This window comes from Lontra canadensis, unplaced genomic scaffold (assembly GCF_010015895.1).
Source record: "Lontra canadensis isolate GAN:19392208 unplaced genomic scaffold, GSC_riverotter_1.0 scaffold130, whole genome shotgun sequence".
Taxonomy (NCBI): domain Eukaryota; kingdom Metazoa; phylum Chordata; class Mammalia; order Carnivora; family Mustelidae; genus Lontra; species Lontra canadensis.
In genome coordinates, this window is record NW_022631124.1 from 3,176,313 (window position 1) to 3,195,990 (window position 19,678).

General features: G+C 36.3%; 1 protein-coding gene across 2 annotated transcripts in view; it reads left to right on the forward strand.

The window, feature by feature from the left end:
- RANBP2 (RAN binding protein 2) overlaps positions 1-19,678 on the forward strand; it is a 76,354-nt gene that overhangs the window by 20,981 nt on the left and 35,695 nt on the right. For both annotated transcript variants that reach the window (XM_032842420.1, XM_032842421.1), the window contains exons 2-9: positions 3,386-3,453; positions 4,704-4,815; positions 5,287-5,439; positions 11,863-12,093; positions 12,425-12,570; positions 14,321-14,513; positions 16,942-17,029; positions 19,017-19,226. In XM_032842420.1, coding sequence (XP_032698311.1) covers positions 3,386-3,453; positions 4,704-4,815; positions 5,287-5,439; positions 11,863-12,093; positions 12,425-12,570; positions 14,321-14,513; positions 16,942-17,029; positions 19,017-19,226 — 1,201 coding nt within the window. The remainder of the gene's footprint in view (positions 1-3,385; positions 3,454-4,703; positions 4,816-5,286; positions 5,440-11,862; positions 12,094-12,424; positions 12,571-14,320; positions 14,514-16,941; positions 17,030-19,016; positions 19,227-19,678) is intronic.

Genomic DNA, 19,678 nt, shown 5'->3' on the forward strand with positions numbered 1-19,678 from the left:
AATATAAACTATAAACTGTGCTATAATCTCTACTGGCATTATAGTAAATGGTTCAGATATTTAAATATTCTTTGAACTAGTTGTATTCTTTGAACTAGTTATTTAGTTTTTAGAAATTTATTAGGAAATAATGGTACACAAATTTATGTGTATTTCAATAAATAGTGAATATGTAACATCTGCCAGTTAATGTTCCTGGTTCCATGGTGGTGGGCAAACCACAGGGTCTTACTTCAGTGGGGCCTTACAGTTTTTTTTTTTAAGTTATTTATTTATTTATTTATTTGACGCTTAGAGATCACAAGCAGGCAGAGAGGAAGACACGGAGAGGAGGGGAAGCAGGCTGTCTACTCAGCAGAGAGCCTGATGTGGGGCTCGATCCCAGGACCCTAGGATCATGACCCGAGACGAAGGCAGAGGCTTTAACCCATGGAGTCACCAGGCGCCCCAAGCCTTACAGTTTTGAGGGATAGATAGCTATACAAACAAAAATACTTACAAACTGTATAAATTCAGTGAAGGAAATTAACAGGATTTTGTGAGAAATAATGAAGCAAGCATACTTTAGTATGATAGTGGGAGAATGCTATTCAGAACTATCTGAAATACCACTTTGCTGCTGCATTGTCCTGCCTAGTTGTTGGCTTTGACTTAATTGTTCATCAGGCAAACTCATGCAGGCAGTCAGTGTTTGAACTGTGGTTTCTCTTGTACTGAGCAGGATTATTATGGAGACAATCCATTATCAGAGTAAAACCGGCTAGTCTCATGAAGGTCTAAACCCAGCTCATGTGGGGTGAAGATCTAAGTTAAGTAAACCTAGCCATTAGTGAGTGAACAAATCCAGTGATAGGTGAATTCTGCTTCACAAAGATAGGATGAAGTGAAATCAAGGGCCAAAAAGTGAGGTTTCTGAGGACTTGAGTGCCCAAAGTCAGTATGGTAACTTTTCTGACATCTGCTCAAAACTAAAAATCAGAAGGATTGGGAGACCCCACTTTTCTGGGTCTGTATTCCTACTGAAAATGTAGATTTTTTTTTTTTTTTTTCCCTTTTGCTTCCCTGGAATTTTTCTCTACTCACTTGACTTAGAATACTGTGTTACATTTTTAACAGATATACTGGACCCAACCCTGCCTCCCCAAGATGTAGGGGGAGGTGAGAGGGAAGTGTGGGGCATGGGGAGCCTTCCATTTATTCGATACTTAACTGTTTCACTGTGCCAGACTAGAGTCTTGCTTAGTAGGGATTTCTGTTTTGTTTTGGTCAGGTGATTCTCTCAAGCTCATTTCCCCTTAGTTGTGGTTTCACTAGGATAGTGAGAATCTTGTTTGTTCATTCACATGTGTCTCTAGATGATGAGGCATTTGTTTAAGGGAACCATAGTTTCTCTTTCATTTACGTGCATTCATTGAATTTCTCACTCTGATATTGAAAGTGATGGATAGAAATCATATCATATCAATACCGGCTGTTGGCCTGTTTAAAACAGAGCCCCCAGGGCTGCCCCAGTTGTAGAGATGCATTCTGGTTTTTGTCACTGGCTAACCTATAGTATGCAAGGGCCAGGTGAAGTAAAGTCCATGTCATGCTAGCCTTTGGTGAGAAATTTGGGTATTTTCAAAAGCCATAGAAGGATTTTACATTTTAAGCAGAAGCGTAACATGGTTTGTCTTATGTTTGAAATGATACCCCTTTGGTGAATGAATTAGATGGGAGGAAAAATACATAGAGGGAAACAGGAAGGAATTAGCCTTTTCAGAAGTCCTAGAGGGAAATCATAGCAGACTTGGACTTTGGTAATAGCAACAGAGATGTAAAAAAATGGGTGGATTGAGGTAATGTAGAAGGTAGAGCTGACAGATTTTGGTGATGATGTTTTGCACATAAGTTTAGAGCTTAGGAAAAGTGAGAACCAAAGATACATATTTGAGAGTCAGTATACTGTCAGTAGTCATAGGTGAGATTCAGTATTTGACACAGAGGAGATCTGAAAGAGAAGAGGATTTAGGACTGGTTCGTGGGGAAGTCAGTGTAAGGAAGAGCCTGAGAAGGAATGGCCACTAAGGTGGAATTTAAACTAGAGAGCATGGTGTCTTTGAAGTCATTGAGAAGAATATTTTAAGAAGATGAGTGTGATTAAGAGTGTTTTCTGTAGGTTTGATTAAAAAGGAAAAATTGAAACATAGTTAACAGTGGGCAAACAGTCCATCTGCTCTCTAGTCTACCCTAGATAATCACTTCTTCACCTCATTAGGTATCTGATCAAATATCCCCTTAGTAAGACGTTTCCCGACAACTCTTATTTTATAGAACATATGATGCCATTGTGCCCTACCACCATTACCAGCTAAGAAAGAAGAAACACTGCCAACTGAACAGGCAACAGTGTTAGGAGTCCTGTGATTTGTGAGATATATAGTGATTCTAGCTTTGTCGAAATGTGGTGTACTGAAAATAATTGATGAAATACTATAAAATAGCACTCTTTTCTGCTCCTATATAGGTAATGGTTTGCTTGTCACCTCTTCTAAAATGCAGGCCTCTTGAAGACAGAGATTTTTTTGTGTGTCCTACTGGTGCCCCAGTACTTGGTGAATGATAGCAGGCACACAAACAAATCCTAAATCTGCATTTTTAAAGAAATCAAATGAGTAAATGAAAACATACTGCTTTGTAGACTTTTTCCAATTAATATATTGTTTTTTTTCTGTGTCCTTGTATAATTTTCAAAAATTATGTTTGATGGCTGTGTACCCTTATCATGTGTGTATGATAGAATCTGGTGTGTCCCAGGATCTTAAACTTTGGAACTTAGGGAAATAAAAGAGCCAGGGGGTGGACTTGGTTTATTACTGGAAGTATTCAACTTTTATTTCTACCTTTTTAATTCTTTGAGTGTAAAACACTGATCTGTAGAGAGAACAACAAACAGTACCTGGACCGGGGAGTCCTCCATGCTTTAATGGGTTGGAAGTACTTACTTATTTTTCCCCATAAAGACTTGAATATGGCAAGAGAAGTTTTTAGTATACCTTGCTTCCCCTAAGAAAGCAGGTTTCCATCTGTTTAGTTATCTGTAAAGTGAGAGAGTGGCACCACATGTTTTTTCAGCTTTCTTGCTGTTATAAATTCTTAATTTCTGATGTTGTCTTGTCCTGCTGTTCTTAAATTTATTTTTAGTTTTATGATGAGAATTATAAAACATGGAATCATGATTTTTACGATATATGTCCATTTCTGCAGGCAGTTTTTTTTCATACCTTTTAGGTGAACAAGAATCAAGTATGTTAATACTAACCTTACTAGGGCAGATTTTAGTTCTATGAATACTTTACAAAATTTAAAATATGGAAAATTAAAATAACTCTTAATTTTTTTTTAGAAGTCAATGAAAGGATTCTATTTTGCAAAGCTGTACTATGAAGTTAAAGAATATGATCTTGCTAAAAAGTAAGTACCAAACTGTAAACATGCTTTAGTTTTCTAAAGTCATTCCCCACCTCCACCCGGGTATTCTTACTTGAAATGGGTGAAAATAATATGTTTTTTTAGCAGTCTTCCTATGTATGTCCTGGAAATAAGGTATTATATCACTCCAGACTGATACAAAGGACTAGCTTCAATTCCATGGAGATTGAGCCTAGAATGAGTATTTTCTGCATGCATGCCGCTTGTTTATACTTAGGGCAAGAAATCATTAGGCTTAAAACACTTCTAAGGAATAAAAGAGAACCATGCTGTTTTAAATTTCTTCCTGGTTAGATATCTGGTACTTTAATCAGCTGGAAAAATACCAGTGAATACAAAATTAAACTGATTTCTGGACAGGAGAATAGCTTGTGTAAAAGATCTTTGACTCAATAGGTAACAGCCTGAGGCTTTGTCTCATCTCCAAAGGCCAAGAAGTTCGGTGGTCTGGTTTCCTGATTTAGAGTGCGTTAAAGCGGGAAATTAGGAGGGAGGCAAGCAGACAGGTTAAAGACATTTATGGGAAGATGAAAATGCTGATAGGTAAGGAAAATAATAACACCTTTATTTAACTAGCAGCAATGGGACTGTCAACCTTGTTCCTTTTTAATATGACCCTTTTTCCTCCAGTTTTGGTTTTTGGTGTATATATAGATATATTTATTGTTTATGTATATATTTATATATAATATTTATTGAGCCTAGAAGATGCTTATTTTTTAGCTGTTAACTTGATTTAAGAAATGGATATTACGTACGTTTGTTAGTTTATTTAGTAATTTTTCCTCTGCTCTGTTTTAGCTGGGAACAGTACTATTATTAGATATTACTTTCTTGTTTAAAAGGTGAATAGTACAATAAGAAAAGGTAAATATTTACTATAATCTTTTTCTAATTTCTGTGTAAAACTTTTTAGTGCTTTATTGAAATATCGGGGAAAAGCAATTTATGTGTTCATATGTATGGGTAGCATTAGAAAAAACATTTGGTAAATGTAGTAGTTAATGGTAAAATAAGTATATTGTCAATTTTGTATGTATGTGTTTATTCTTTTTATGGATACTTTTGAGTTTTTTGCATATTCTAGTTTAAACAGTGGTAGTCAATAATGAGAATAATAGTGTGGATTAGTTTAGTGTTTGCTTTGGTTTAAGATGTACTCTTCAGGTTGGAATTAAATACAGTTCTGAATGTTATAATTTGAAGATTATTTTTGTATTATTTTTAAACAGATATATAACCGCATATATTAATGTGCAAGAAAGAGATCCCAAAGCTCACAGATTTCTTGGTCTTCTTCATGAAGTGGAGGAAAATATAGACAAAGCTGTTGAATGTTACAAGGTAAAGCATTTAAGATTAAAATATAGCCTTTGCACAGTCACACACATGATACCCAGAGTAATTTGTATAATAAATAATTCAAATATATTTTATGCATGTTATGAAAATAAGCATTGGTATGAAAATAATATTAACACAGATTAGAATAGATCTTAAATTATTTGGCTCAAAGTACACTGTAATTTAATCATTAAGTTAGCACTTGTAAAAGAGGATTAACACCCAGAAATGCTGTTCTTATGAGTGTGGTTTTCTTTCTTTTTTGGGAGCGCTTACCTGATAAAAACATAATTTTTACTTAATTCATCTGCAGAAAATTCCAGTACACTTTAAGTTTGACTTAAACAACTTTGAAATACCATGTTGTCATTGGGAAAAATTTTTAAGGTGGACAGCGATGAATTTTTAACTTTTATATGTGAGCGTAGGTACTTTAGGAATCCTAACTTATTATTTCTTTTCTGCTGTCAGCGTTCGGTGGAATTAAACCCAACACAAAAAGATCTTGTTTTGAAGATTGCAGAATTGCTTTGTAAAAATGATGTTACTGATGGAAGAGCAAAATACTGGGTTGAAAGAGCAGCCAAACTTTTCCCAGGAAGTCCTGCAATTTATAAACTGAAGGTAAAAACAGAACAAAACATAGTAAAAACTGTTGGAGAAAACTAAGACACAGCCATTTCTAATATTTGGAATTTTAAATGACTTTTCAGTAGCAAACCTTAAACCAGTATGTGTGGGAGTTGGTGGGAAATGGGTGAAGGTGGTAAAAAGGTACAGACTTCTGTGTATAAATTCTGGGGATATGTATAGTATAGTGACTATTGTTAACCATACTGTATTGTATATTTGAAAGCTGTGAAGAGAGCAGGTAGATCTTAAAAGTTCTCATCATAAGAAAAATAATTTTTTTTTAAAGATTTTATTTATTTGAGGGTTTCCTGGGTGGCTTGGTGGGTTAAGGCCTCTGCTTTCAGCTTAGGTCAGGTCCTTTGATTAACCTCGCATTGGGCTCTCTGCTCAGGGGGGAGCCTGCTTCCCCCGCTCACCCTGCCTGCCTCTCTGCCTACTTGTGATTTTTGTCAAATAAATAAAATATTAAAAAAAAATAAAGATTTTACTTATTTCAGACAGAGAGAGAGCGCTGACTCACAAGCTGGGGGGAGGGGCAGAGGCAGAGGGACAAGCAGAGTCCTTGCCAAGCAGGGAACCTGACTCAGGGCTTGATCCCAGGACTCTGGGATCATGACCTGAGTTGAAGGCAGCCCCCAGGTACATCCAGAAAAGAATAATTTATAACCACGTGAAGTGATGGTTGTAACCTTATTGTGGAAATCATGTCACTATATACATGCCTTAAATTGTTGTACACCTTAAATAATACAATGTTATATGTTAATTTTATCTATAAGAAATTGCAGAACAAAATTTTTTTCTTCAAAACCTTACCGAGTATATGCTTTATTAGGCACCATTATGTTTTATAAATGGCATCATTTACCCTTATGAAATCATTAATATAGGGATTTTACATTTTTATAGCTAGATGGTAGGGTTAGGATTTAAATTGAGCTCTGTCTGATACAAAATTTTTGCTTCGTTGGGTGAAAGGGATGGCAATTTAGGGTTATTATGCAGGTTTTTAAGAACTGTCATCTAAAAGTAGAAAGAGTCTGGGGTGCCTCGCTGGCTCAGTTGGTAGAGCATGTTACTCTTGATTTTGAGGTTGTGAGTTTGAGTCCCACATTGGGTGTAGAGATTACTTAAAAATAAAATCTTTAAAGAAAAAAATGGAAAGGATTGTGTTAGGGAACAGTGAAGTTTTCAAGCAAAAGTAACAGTTTCTCCAGTATGTTATAGAGAATTACTAAAAATAATAGGAAGTTTTTACTAATGTATTGACCAATGACCAATTCTAATGGTTTTTTTTTACTGAGTAAAATATAGTTTACCTAAGTAACTCTTTTGGAGAAGGTCTTTCCAAATTTGCTAACAGAATTTTAAGTGTGTAGTTGACCGTTGAATGATGTGGGAGCTGGGTGCCACGACTCCCTGTGCAGTTGAAAATAGCCATATAATTTTTCTAAAAGATTTTATTTGACAGAGAGAGATCGCAAGTAGGCAGAGAGGCAGGCAGAGAGGAGGGGTAAGCAGGCTGCCTGCTGAGCAGAGAGCCCTATGCCTGGCTCGATCCCAGGACCCAGAGATCATGATCTAAGCCGAAGGCAGAGGCTTAACCCACTGAGCCACCCAGGTGCCCCTCCATATAATTTTTTTTAAAGATTTTATTTTTTTAGGTAATCTCTACACTGAATGTGGGGCTCAAACTCAAAATCTCAAGATCAAGAGTCACATACTCTGGACTGAGTGCCAGGAGCTCCTGCGTAGACGTTTTGACTCCCCCAAAACTTCATTAATAGTCTACTGTTGACTGGAAGCCTTACTGATAACATGAATAGTCATTTAATCCTTATTTTGTATGCTATTGTATTATATACTGTATTGTTACATTTAAAATGTTAGAGAAAAGAACATGTTAAAATTATGAGGAGAAAAAAATAAAAAAATTATGAGGAGAAAATATATTTAGAGTACTGTATTTGTTGAAAAAAATCCACACGTAAACAGAACTGTACATTTCAAACCTATGTTGTTCAAGGGTCAGCTGTATATTGTTTTTAATGGCTTCCCCACCCTTATTATATATATTTTGTATATGTATATGTATATAGGCATATACATATACATGTTAGAATTTATTTCATTTTACTTTATTTTAGATTTTATTTGAGATAGAGTGAGCATGAATGGGGGGTGAGGGGCAGAGGGAGAGGGACAAGCAGATTCCTGCTAAGTGCAGATCCTGACTTAGGGTTTGATCTCAGGACCCTGAGACCACGACCTGCGCTGAAGTCAAACATTTAACCGACTGAGCCATCCAAGCACCCCAGTAGAATTTATTTTGAAATAATTATATTTTTCACAAGAAGTTGGAAAGATTGTACAGAGAGGTTCTGTGTATCTGTCACCTAGCTTTCCCCAGCTGCTACTTGTTATTTAACTATAGTACAGTATCAAAATCAGGAATTTGACATTGATATAATGTGTATGTAATTTTTCATTTTATCACGTATAGATTGGTGTAACCACCACTGCAATTAAAGTAAAAAGCTGTTTCATCATCGCAGACATCTCCCTCATGCTACCTCTTTTATAGTCCTCCCCACCCCCTTTTTCCCATCATTCCTTTTTTTTTTTTTTCTCCGAAGATTTTATTTATTTATTGGACAGACAGAGATCACAAGTAGGCAGAGAGGCAGGCAGAGAGAGAGAGGGGGCTTCCCCGATGTGGAGAGCCCGATGTGGGGCTCAATCCCAGGACCCTGGGATCATGACCTGAGCCGAAGGCAGAGGCTTAACCCACTGAGCCACCCAGGAGCCCCCTCTTCCCATTATTGTTAACCTCTAGCAACTACTAATTTGTTCTCCATATTTATAATTTTATAATTTCAAAATGTTATATAAGTGGAATCATGCAGTATGTGGCTTTTTGAGGTTAGCTTTTTTTCATTCAGCATAATGCCCCTGAGATCAGTCCAAGTTGGATGTGTCAGTAGTTTGTTCCTTTTATTGCTGAGTAGTATTTTGTGTATGGATGTATTCCACAGTTTAACTATTTACTTTTTTTTTTTTAAGATTTTATTTATTTGACAGACAGAGATTACAAGTAGGCAGAGAGGCAGTCAGAGAGAGGAGGAAGCAGGCTCCCTGCTGAGCAGAGAGCCCGATGTGGGGCTTGATCCCAGGACCCTGGGATCATGACCTGAGAGGCTTTAACCCACTGAGCCACCCAGGCGCCCCTTAACTATTTACTTTTGATGGATATTTTGGTTGTTCCCAGTTTTTTTCCATTATAAATCTCATATGAACAAATGTTCACAGATTTTAAAATCTGAAATATTTTTAAAAACCCTAGAGATAAATACCAGTTACATCAAGTTTTCTTGTTTCTGTAATTAAGCAGCTGGGTTTTAGATATTAATCTAAAATGTCAAGTTTAAGTGTGTAGGTTTCTTTACCTTTGTGTTAGCCTCAAACATAATTTCCTTATTGGCCTTGACAGTCCAATTTATTTGATGACGGTGTTAAGGAACATATATATATATATATTTTTTTTTTTTAAGATTTTATTTATTTATTTGACAGACAGAGATCACAAGTAGGCAGAGAAGCAGGCAGAGAGAGTAGAAGGAAACAGACTCTCCGCTGAGCAGAGAGCCCGATGCGGGGCTCGATCCCAGGACCTGGGCCTGGCCTGAGCCGAAGGCAGAGGCTTTAACCCACTGAGCCACCCAGGCGCCCCAAGGAACATATATATTGATAGGAGTTTATTTTTCTTGTATTGTAAAATAGCTGCTTCTGAAGAATGTTGATTTTCTTTAGTAACTTTATTATTTATTTATTTTTAAAGATTTCACTTATTTATTTGAGAGAGAGAGCATGAGCAGAGGGGGAGTCTCAGAGGGTGGGGAGTAGCCGACTCCCTAATCAGCAGGGAGCCGGATGCCGGGCTGGATCCTGGGACTCAAGGATCACGACCTGAGCTGAAGGCAGAGCTTAACTGACTGAGCCACCCAGGTGTCCCTCTTTAGTAACTTTAAAGACAGTAGTGTTGGGGCACCTGGGTGGCTCGGCAGGTTAAGCCTCTGCCTTCGGCTCTGGTCATGATTTCAGGGTCCTGGGATTGAGCCTCACATTGGGCTCTGTTCAGCAGGGAGCCTGCTTCCCCCCACCTCTGCCTGTCTCTCTGCCTACTTGTGATCTCTCTCTTTCTCTCTCGTTCAAATAAATAAAATCTTTAATAAAGTGTTTAAAAAAAAAAAGACAATGATGTCTAGGGGTGCCTAGCTGGATCATTTGGAGCCTGCAACTCTTGATTCTTGGGGTTGTGAGTTTGAGCCCCATTTTAGGTGTAGAGGTTACTTACATAAAAACTTAAAAAAATACACTGTTGTCTAAAGCTAAACCTTCCTTTTATTAGATCTTCCCCCATTTTTTGAAATTGAAATGCATGAGACTTATAACTATTTAGCAGAGTAATTCTATTTCTCCTAAAATTTAAGGCTTATTTAAGGTAAATATTTTTTTTGGTATTTGTTTTAATGAATGAAATTAGTGAAAGGGCTTTTTCTCTTGCATATAAGAGTTTTTGAAAAGCACCCATGAAGGTGTTGATCTTTTACTTACAAAATTTTTAAAAAAGATTTATTTATTTATTTTAGAGTGAGTGAGTGCATGAGTGGGGTAAGGGCAGAGGAAGAGGAAGAGACTCTCCAGCAGACCCTTTGCTGAGCACGGAGCCTGTCATGGACCTTAATCTCACAACTCTTGAGATCTTGATCTGATCTAAAACCAAGAGTCAGATGCTCAACCAACTGAGCCCCCCAGACACCCCACAAATTTTTAAACTTACACATAAGTGAAGTCTAGGGGTTTTTTGGGAGATCTAGAAAGGCCAAGTGTAAGTTTATGGAACTGATGTGTAAGAAGGAGAGAGATTGGTGAAGGGAGAGGGCAATGAAACAGCATAATGGGGAGCTTGGTCTTTGCTATGTGGAGGGAACAGTGAAAAGGTGAGTACAGTTGGTAAGGTAAAGTGGAATGATGGCTTTAGTTTTCTCAGTGAAGGGTGAATTATAGTCATATGTTGAAAGTGTTGGTTGAAGGAAAGTGGAAAATGTGAAGAAAGTTGAGGAGTATGAAGTAACCTTTTCAGGAATGGAGAATTTGAATCTATTAGAGGTCACATATGATTTTGTTCTAGGCATTACCAGTTTGGAGACTTGAGATTATGAAAGTTAGTCAGTTAGACTGGTTGTGATCTCCCTAGATTCCCAAATGCCCCACCCCCTATTGCTCAACAGTTAATGTATAGATAGGTACAGAGAAAGCAGTTGGTAGGGTTTTTCTAAGGAAAGGTAGAGGGAATTAATTGAGGTGACCTGTAAGCAAGCAGTAATTATGGATATTAAGAATTAGGACATTTTAGCTTGACAGTGAAGGAAAATACGTGTTTTATGGAAAATTAAAACCTGGTGATACCACTGTATTGACAGAAGCTTTCCTTCCATGTGGTAGAGACAAAAATATGTGGCTGCGAGGGCACATGTACCCACAGTGAGGTGAAAGAATAAGAGAGGTATAGTGATATAAATGGTATGACCAAAATACAGATTTTGAAGACCCAACTCAGTGCTAAATGGATGGCTGACACTGGAGTATAGAGCAAAACCATGAAGATACGGTAATTAATGAACTGAGTAGCCAGGCTATTTTTGTATCTATTCCAGTTGTATTAGCTAGTGAGGACTGTTAGGAATGGAGTATTTCCAGTTGCTCATGAGGAGGAGTGAATGGAAGAGCTGGATAGCATGTCCTTTGGAAGACAGGATTATAAGAGGTGTGTGTAGGGGGAGATGATTTGGAGGTGAGCAATTTACTAAACCCACTTCCTCTACTTGTATATAGGCTAGCAGAGAAAAGGCCACCATGGCAGGGAAGTAATGGGGGTTATCTTGAGATAATACTCCATTTAGTAAAGGCTAGATGGTGAAGACTCTGAGAAGATAGCAAAACAGGAGAAGCTTTACAGTGGGAGCAGAGGAGGTAGGGGATTGAGTCAGATTTAGGGAGGTGCAGAACAGTTTGGAGATAAGGACTGTGGTTATGAGGGTTGACTGGGGAGGCTAGGCTTGGGGTGGTGGCTGGGGTGTACAGGGATGTGGGGCAATAGTCCTTGCAGTCTGTGAGGTGTATATGGGCAGCTGTTGCTACTATGTCATCTCAGATGTTTCTCTCCACATAAATTTCTTGAGGTTTAGTTTCTGGGCTAGGAGCTGCTCTCTCCCATGAGATTTGGGTTATATAGGATGGTACTTCTGGTGATAATTTACTAAAGCTAGACATGGTGGAATTGTGCTCATAGGAACCATGATGTGCTTAAACTTGGACTGGTCTTTCTCTAAATTAATGATGCTCTTTCAATAGGAACAGCTTTTAGATTGCAGAGGTGAAGATGGATGGAATAAACTTTTTGACTTGATTCAGTCAGAACTTTATGCAAGACCTGATGATGTCTATGTGAACATCAGACTAGTAGAACTGTATCGCTCAAATAAAAGATTGAAGGATGCTGTGGGCCACTGCCATGAGGCAGAGAAAAACATAGCTCTGCGTTCAAGTTTAGAATGGAATTCATGTGTTGTACAGACCCTTAAGGTAGGTAAAAACATTTGGGTCTCTACACTTCTATGCAGACAGTTAATATATATCACTTTGTATTTAAGCACTGATCTCTAAAACTTAAATTTCTTTCATTTGTGTATAGCAGCTGTGAAATGAACCTTTTACTAGGATGTTTTCAACTTTATGATGGGTAGATTAGAGAGATAAATAGAATTAAGGTATGTATTTTTGGTGTTTTCATAGGCTGATGAAAAATTAATCTAGTTTTACAAGTATAGGGATAGGCAAAGGAGTTTATAGGCATAAAACTAATTTGGTAGTGCTTGGTAAAGTTTTATAATTGAGTGTTTTTTCTACAAAATAGGAATATCTGGAATCTTTACAGTGTTTGGAGTCTGATAAAAGTAACTGGCAAACTACTAATAAAGATTTACTTCTGGCCTATGCTAACCTTATGCATCTTACGCTCTCCACTAGAGATGTGCAAGAAAGTAGAGAATTATTGGAAAGGTATGTTGACTTAAGGAAAGTACTTCAGTGTCAATCATAGATTTTCTTTTTGTAGTGATTCAGTTCATCAGTGTAAACATCTTTACTGCATTGCTATTTCTGTAACATACCCAGGGGTAATAGTTAATACAATAAACCACTTGGAATCTTATTTCTTCTGTGGGGATATTATAATTGGTTTTATATGACTTTGATTTTTAGAAAACTGTGTTATCGTTCAGACTTGATTAAATTATTATACTTACATATCCAATTTTGGCATGCTTAATAAAGAGTCAGTCCTGAAAATGTTCTAACTGCTGTTTCATATTTTATTTCAAAAACGATATAATCTTGTGTGAAAATCAAAATAGACTTCCATCTGTCAGATGTTGTAGTAGAAGCAGTTAGCATCACTAGTATTTCAGAGAACTCTTGCTGTTTTAGCTTAGAAACAAGATAACTAAAATATAATGTATGATTTTTCTGTTTTCCTACATTTTGATTTTGATCAAATGTGATTTAATAAAATGGAGATATGGAAGACCATATCTCCACTTTATTAAAATAAATTTCATTGAACAAAAACATCACTCGGATTTGTATAACAGTGTTAGTTTAGAGCAGGGGTTGACTAGCTCTTGTAGGCCAAATATGGCTCATTGCCCGATTTTGTAAACACACTTTTATTGGAACACAGCTGTGCCTCTTGTTATGTATTATCTTTAGCAGCTCATATACTATGATGGTGGAGTTGAGTAGCTGTCACAGATTGTATGCCTGCATAGCCAGATTAGTATGTGGCCCTATAGAAATAGTTTGTCAGTCCCTGGTTTGGACTGTCCATTTGTTTGAAAAGTAATTCTTGTTCTCCATCTGATGTTAGGGGATAGGATAGTTTTCTTGAAGAATTTTCTTAAGTGTCCTATGATGGTAAGGTAAGGGTAGTATTTAGAAGAATTTTAACTTTCAGATTATTTTAGAAAATATTTAGGATATTTTCTTTTGTATAACTTACATATGCAAACATTTTTGGTTACCTGAGCAAGTGAGGGTGGAAAAGGCAATTTCTTAGGAGTACTATAAAAGTAACTTAAACTTCATGGATACCCTGAAGGGGTCTTGAGAAACTCTAGGAGTTCCTGGAACCCACCCCCTATAAACCTACTTAGAAATCATGCTTCCCATTTCTACTAAATGTTGCTTTTCTTCAAAATGAAGATTCTTGAGTTCCATTTGGATTTAGAAGTATTAATTAGTACATTTACAAATAATAGGAATACAATTTAGGCCTGTAGTTATCTATATAGTAAGAAGAGCAGTTATGTTATTGATAACTTTAATATCTTATCAGTTATTTACTTATAATTTGAAAATGACTTTTCTAATTGGAGAAATTCCAACTTCGAATTAAATAATGAAACCATGTGATCAAGAAGAAACTGGAAAATATTTTAGTTTTCCAGTTTTATTGTGGTCAGTTATGAAGAATTCACCATAGTCCGTAATCTTGTCATTTGATGTGTATCTTTTTTGTGATTGTGAAGAGCCTGAAATAACTGGAATAAGACCTTCTAGAGGTTAAGCTTGAAGTATAAGAAGCATGTGGAATAAAAATAAACACTAGTTGATTCATAATTTATGAAGCAGAGAATAAGGATTATTAGTTTGAATGTGGAAGATGAAGTTTGGAGTAAATTCCTTTGTTTTAATTAACTCATTGTTTGCAATGCAATAGGTTTAATACCTGTTTAATAATTCAATATTGCAGTTTTGATAGTGCTCTTCAGTCTGTGAAATCTTATGTGGGTGGAAATGATGAACTCTCAACTACCTTCTTAGAAGTAAAAGGACATTTCTACATGCATGCTGGTTCTCTGCTTCTGAAGATGGGTCAGCATAGTGAAGTGCAATGGCGAGCTCTCTCTGAGCTGGCTACATTGTGCTATCTCATAGCATTTCAGGTAAGCTTTTTCTGGTTTTGGGTGTTGTTGGCATTTCACTGAGATTGTTGTATTTTGCATGTAGGTGTGTCCTGATATATATTAAAAATATGAATAAATCTGTAGAATTGAAGTCAAAATGAAATAGTTAACTCAATAGCTGAAAAATAACAAGATTTATACAGTATTGGTGAGGTGAAATAGATAATGTTGATGCATTGTTGGTGGCAGTCTGTATTGCTATGACTTAGTAACTGGAAGACCGCTTTGAAGACTTTGATCTTTTTTACTCTGCTATTTCTGGAAATCTGTAATAAGATGATCTCAAATATGGGTAAAATTTGATTCAAAAATATGGACATGCATAACTTGGACAGAAACCTAGTAAGTAAATTTTGTGAGATGGTTATGTAAGCTGTGATAGAAGAATGTGTTTACCATATGCATTTATTTTTTTATTTTTTTTTTAAGATTTTTAAAAATTTATTTGACAGAGATCACAAGTAGGCAGAGAGGCAGGCAGAGAGAGGAGGAAGCAGGCTCCCTGCTGAGAAGAGAGCCTGATGCAGGGCTCAATCCCAGGACCCTGGGATCATGACCTGAGCTGAAGGCAGAGGCCTAACCCACTGAGCCACCCCGGTGCCCCTACCATAAGCATTTTATCATGTTAATTGAAAGATGTATGTATGTTAATATTTATATAACATTAATAACATATATAATAGTTTATTTATCTTTGAAAACATAATTCTATTCTTTATACAAAGAACATGACCTGAAGGAAATATGCCAAAATGTGAACCATTATTTTGAGATGATGAGATGCTTGGCTATTATCCCTTCCCAATCCATTTTTGTAGTTTTTTTTTTTTGTTTTCTTTAAACAGCTTGCTTTAATTCTGAAATGAGAAGAAATAAAAGTCTGCCAGTACCCTGGCTTATAAAAATTATTGGTAGTTTTAGAGAACTGTCTTTTGATTGAGGGAAAGAAAAAAGGATTCACTGTAGAATTACTTTTAGGGAAGGCTCCTCCTTCTAGTTCATATGATACTGAATTTTTAAAAAACCCTTGACATTCAGCTCACAATGTTAAGTGTTCTTATTTGCTCAGCAGAAGCATTTAGGTTCATGAAGAATATATGTATTAGTGAAAATTAGGAAAGTTAATGAAGTTTGCTAATTTATGTAGGTACTAAAAGGTTACTATTAATATTTTAAAGAATCTTCAAGTAGGTGACAGTTATTTTTTTTTTTTTTTTTTTTTTTTTTAAGATTTTTATTCATTTATTTGACAGAGAGAGATCACAAGCAGGCAGAGAGGCAGGCAGAGAGAGAGGAGGAAGCAGGCTCCCTGCCGAGCAGAGAGCCCGATGCGGGGCTCGATCCCAGGACCCTGAGATCATGACCTGAGCCGAAGGCAGTGGCTTAACCCACTGAGCCACCCAGGCGCCCCGGTGACAGTTATTTTTAATGGAAACTGGAATCTTAAATTTTTTAAATATATATGATTTTTAAAGTTAATACAGTCAACTATTTTAAACTTTGACTCCTTTTAATAGTAAAAACTTAATTTCCTTCCTCAACCATTCACTCATACCTTTTTTTTTTTTTTTTTGCGCCGAAACCCGGGAACGCACTCATACCTTTTCTATAAGATAATGACTGCTACCAGTTTTTTTACTATTTAGAAGTTTTTCTGCATATGCAAGCATAAAACACACCCTTTCTTTACTTTAAAAAAAAACTCTTTTGCCTCAGTAGAGGTATGCTTTATCTGCCGTTTAATATCATTTCAGCACATAAACATCTACCTCACTCTCTCTCTCTCTCTCACCTAACCACACATTTCCATTGAATGGTTAAATAATGGAAACCTCCTTGATGCTTGAGTTTTATATCATCATGTTTTTGTAATTATCAAATGGTTATAAGCTTACAGGGGAAGCATGGACTGGCACAGAGGTCCTAAAAAAACCACATTAGGCCAGCTTCTCTAATGGTAGAATTTTAAGACTCTTGATCAAGGGAATGCTGTGGTATTAGTCTATTTGCATTTCAGCTAGGCATTAAAACAAAGTCTGTCTTGAAACCATTTAATTCTGATGAGGAAGAGTGGAGTCCTTTTGCACTCTTGGCTGTCCCACTTTATCCCAGGGGTATCCCGCATTAACCATACTCTTTGAAAATGTGCTGTCTACAGTGTGGCATTTGAAGGTGCTTTTATAGTAAAAAGTAATTTCTCAGAAGTTAGTTTTTGTAGGCATCTTTTACATATTATGTAAATTCCTCGATTCCCAGTTTTTTCCACTTGGAATAGCGCAGCTCCAGCTAGGTTTAACCATTGGCTAACTGTTCGTCATCAAAAAAGCACAACGTAATAGAAAGGGACATCTTACTATTAGATATATGGGTATCACTAAATTAAGACCTTTGATTCTAAAATTATCAGGTTCCAAGACCAAAGATTAAGTTAATAAAAGGAGAAGTTGGACAAAATCTGGTGGAAATGATGGCCTCTGATCGTCTAAGCCAATCAGGTAATAGTAATGTTTAATTTTATTTTAAAAAGAAAAAGGAAAATTTCTCTGTTAGAGCATTTATGATAATCTGTCTGTTTAGGAGATAATTTGTCATAATCACTTATTTCTCTTTACCATATTGGGTGAGGGCAAGAGATAAAGATAGAATTAGAAGAAATTTCTCCTTCAGAAGGTAACAAATGTTTGATACTTTTTGCTCCTGGATGGAGAGAAACTCTTTAACCCCTCCTTTATCTGGCTGCTAGAGCCTCCTTCTGAATATTTTAAAGCACTTCCTGAACTAAGACTAATTAACTGATTTGCCAGCCATTTAGCATTGGTAATTTATAAGATACTGCTATGGGGGATATAAAGGTGAAGAAGTCATGGATCCCTTAAGAAACTGATGACAAGTAAAGAAGATGGAAGATATATACTTAATTATTGTTAGGCTTTTGGAATTTGTAAATTTATTCCTGGTTTTGATTATTTGAGATGGATTCTAAAGGTCTATTCCATATTATCTGGTTTTGCTAAAGCAGACACTTCTCTCAGGATGTTTGTGTAGCTAGCGAATCAAGCAGTGAACTGAAGAAACATAATGCTTAATGTAAGAAGCAGTTTTAATATAAAATTAAATGAACTTCGTGTTGATCAAGTAGTAGTATTAAAGTTACTCTAAGCTTTGTCTATGGTTAGGTTACTGGTCAAAGCATATATTGCTCCTCTATCCCACAGCTTGGTTTTTTGTAGGAGGTGGACTTCCAGTCCTTGAAGAAATGACTGCATTTTTTTTTTTTTAAATATCTGTCATCTATCTTTGCAAGACTGACATAGATATTTTTGCAGTGTCAGTTAGTAAAGTGAGCTGTGTTTTAATGTCTTTGATCTGCATGTTCCCAAACTTGTCTGTAAATTTTCGGAGCGCTAAGTCTGATCTGACAAGCAGAATTATTCCAAAGAGTGGTGTTTTTTGTTGTTGTTGTTGTTGTTTTTTTATCTTAAACAGCTTAATTGAGATGAAATTCACATTGTATATAATTTATATGAATGTACAACTCTTTTAGTGTGTTCATGTAATTGTGCAACCATCAGTGCAATCTATTTTAGAACATTTTCATCACCTCTTAATGAAACCTCATAACCATTAGCAGTCACTCCCCATTTTCCCCCAAACCCTCTAGTCATAGGCCACCACTAATATTCTATCTCTTTAGATTTCTTTATTCTGGACATTTTATATAAATTGAATTACACGACACGTGCATAGGGTTTTCGAGGTTCCGCCATGTTCTAGCATATACTAAAACTTCATCCAAGGGAGTTTTTTAAAAATAGATTCCTCACCCCTCACCTGTGGAATCAATCTCTAGGAAGTGTAGCCTGGAAATAATTACCTTTTTTTTTTTTTAAGTTTTTATTTATTTATTTGACAGACAGAGATCACAAGTAGGCAGAGAGGCAGGCAGAGAGAGAGGGGGAAGCATGCTGCCTGCTGAGCAGAGAGCCCGATGTGGGGCTCGATCCCAGGACTCTGGGATCATGACCCGAGCTGAAGGCAGAGGCTTTCACCCACTGAGCTACCCAGGTGCCCCTGGAAATCATTACTCTTTAAAAGCTTTTTCAAGGATGATTCTTAGCAGCTACGTTTGAAAATCAGTGTATCAGATCAGAGAATTTGAGCTTGGCTCTACTCTCCTACGGCCACTTAAATGATACACTTTCCATCTAAAATGTAAATACTTTAAGTACTTTTGGCATTTTTCAGACATACTCTAGTCTCCTTCTTTTCACTCTAGCAGGTAGATAAAGATAACTGTTAAACCTGTAATCTGTGTTCATTTTTTGCATAAGCACCCTTTTTGTTCAGTTGTAGTTGCTGGGTTGGAGGGTTAGCTCTGAGATAATCATGTTTTTTTTTCCGTGGGGTATATTAATGAAACTGTTGAGAGATGTGAGTAAAAATAATCTGTTTTTTAAATAATGGACATAATTTGTTTTTCAGGACACATGCTGCTAAACTTAAGTCGTGACAAGCAAGATTTTTTAAAAGAGGTTGTAGAATCCTTTGCCAATAAAAGTGGGCAGTCTGCATTGTATGATGCTCTGTTTTCTAGTCAGTCACCTAAGGATAGATCTTTTCTTGGTAATGATGATATTGGAAACATTGATGTACGAGCGCCAGAGCCTGATGATTTGGCTAGATATGATGTTGGTAAGTTGTATCTTCTAAAGTAAACATTTTGTATCTCAGTCCTTTTATTTTAGGAGAATAAAAGCAAAAGGAGAAATAATCTCATAATCTTACTACCCAGAAATAATGACTTACTATTTCCCTGTATTCCTTGAGGTATTTTTGGGTGGGAGGGTAGGATGGTGTGAGGGGGTTGGTAGTGGTAGTGATGAAATGTTATTCTTCTAAATAGTTGTTTATACTGTGCATGTGATTGTCTTCTATCATGAATTCTTTCCCTGTTTATCTGTTTCTATAAATAACTACTTTATTGGCAATATAATTTGTTATATGAATTAGCCATAATATGCTTGTCACTTTTTACTGTTTGAGTTCTAAGATGTTTTCAGTTTTTTCACTGTAAAAAATACAGTGAAATTTCAGATTTTTCCATAGAGTTTTCTAAAACCAGAATTATTGGAGTAAAGTTGATG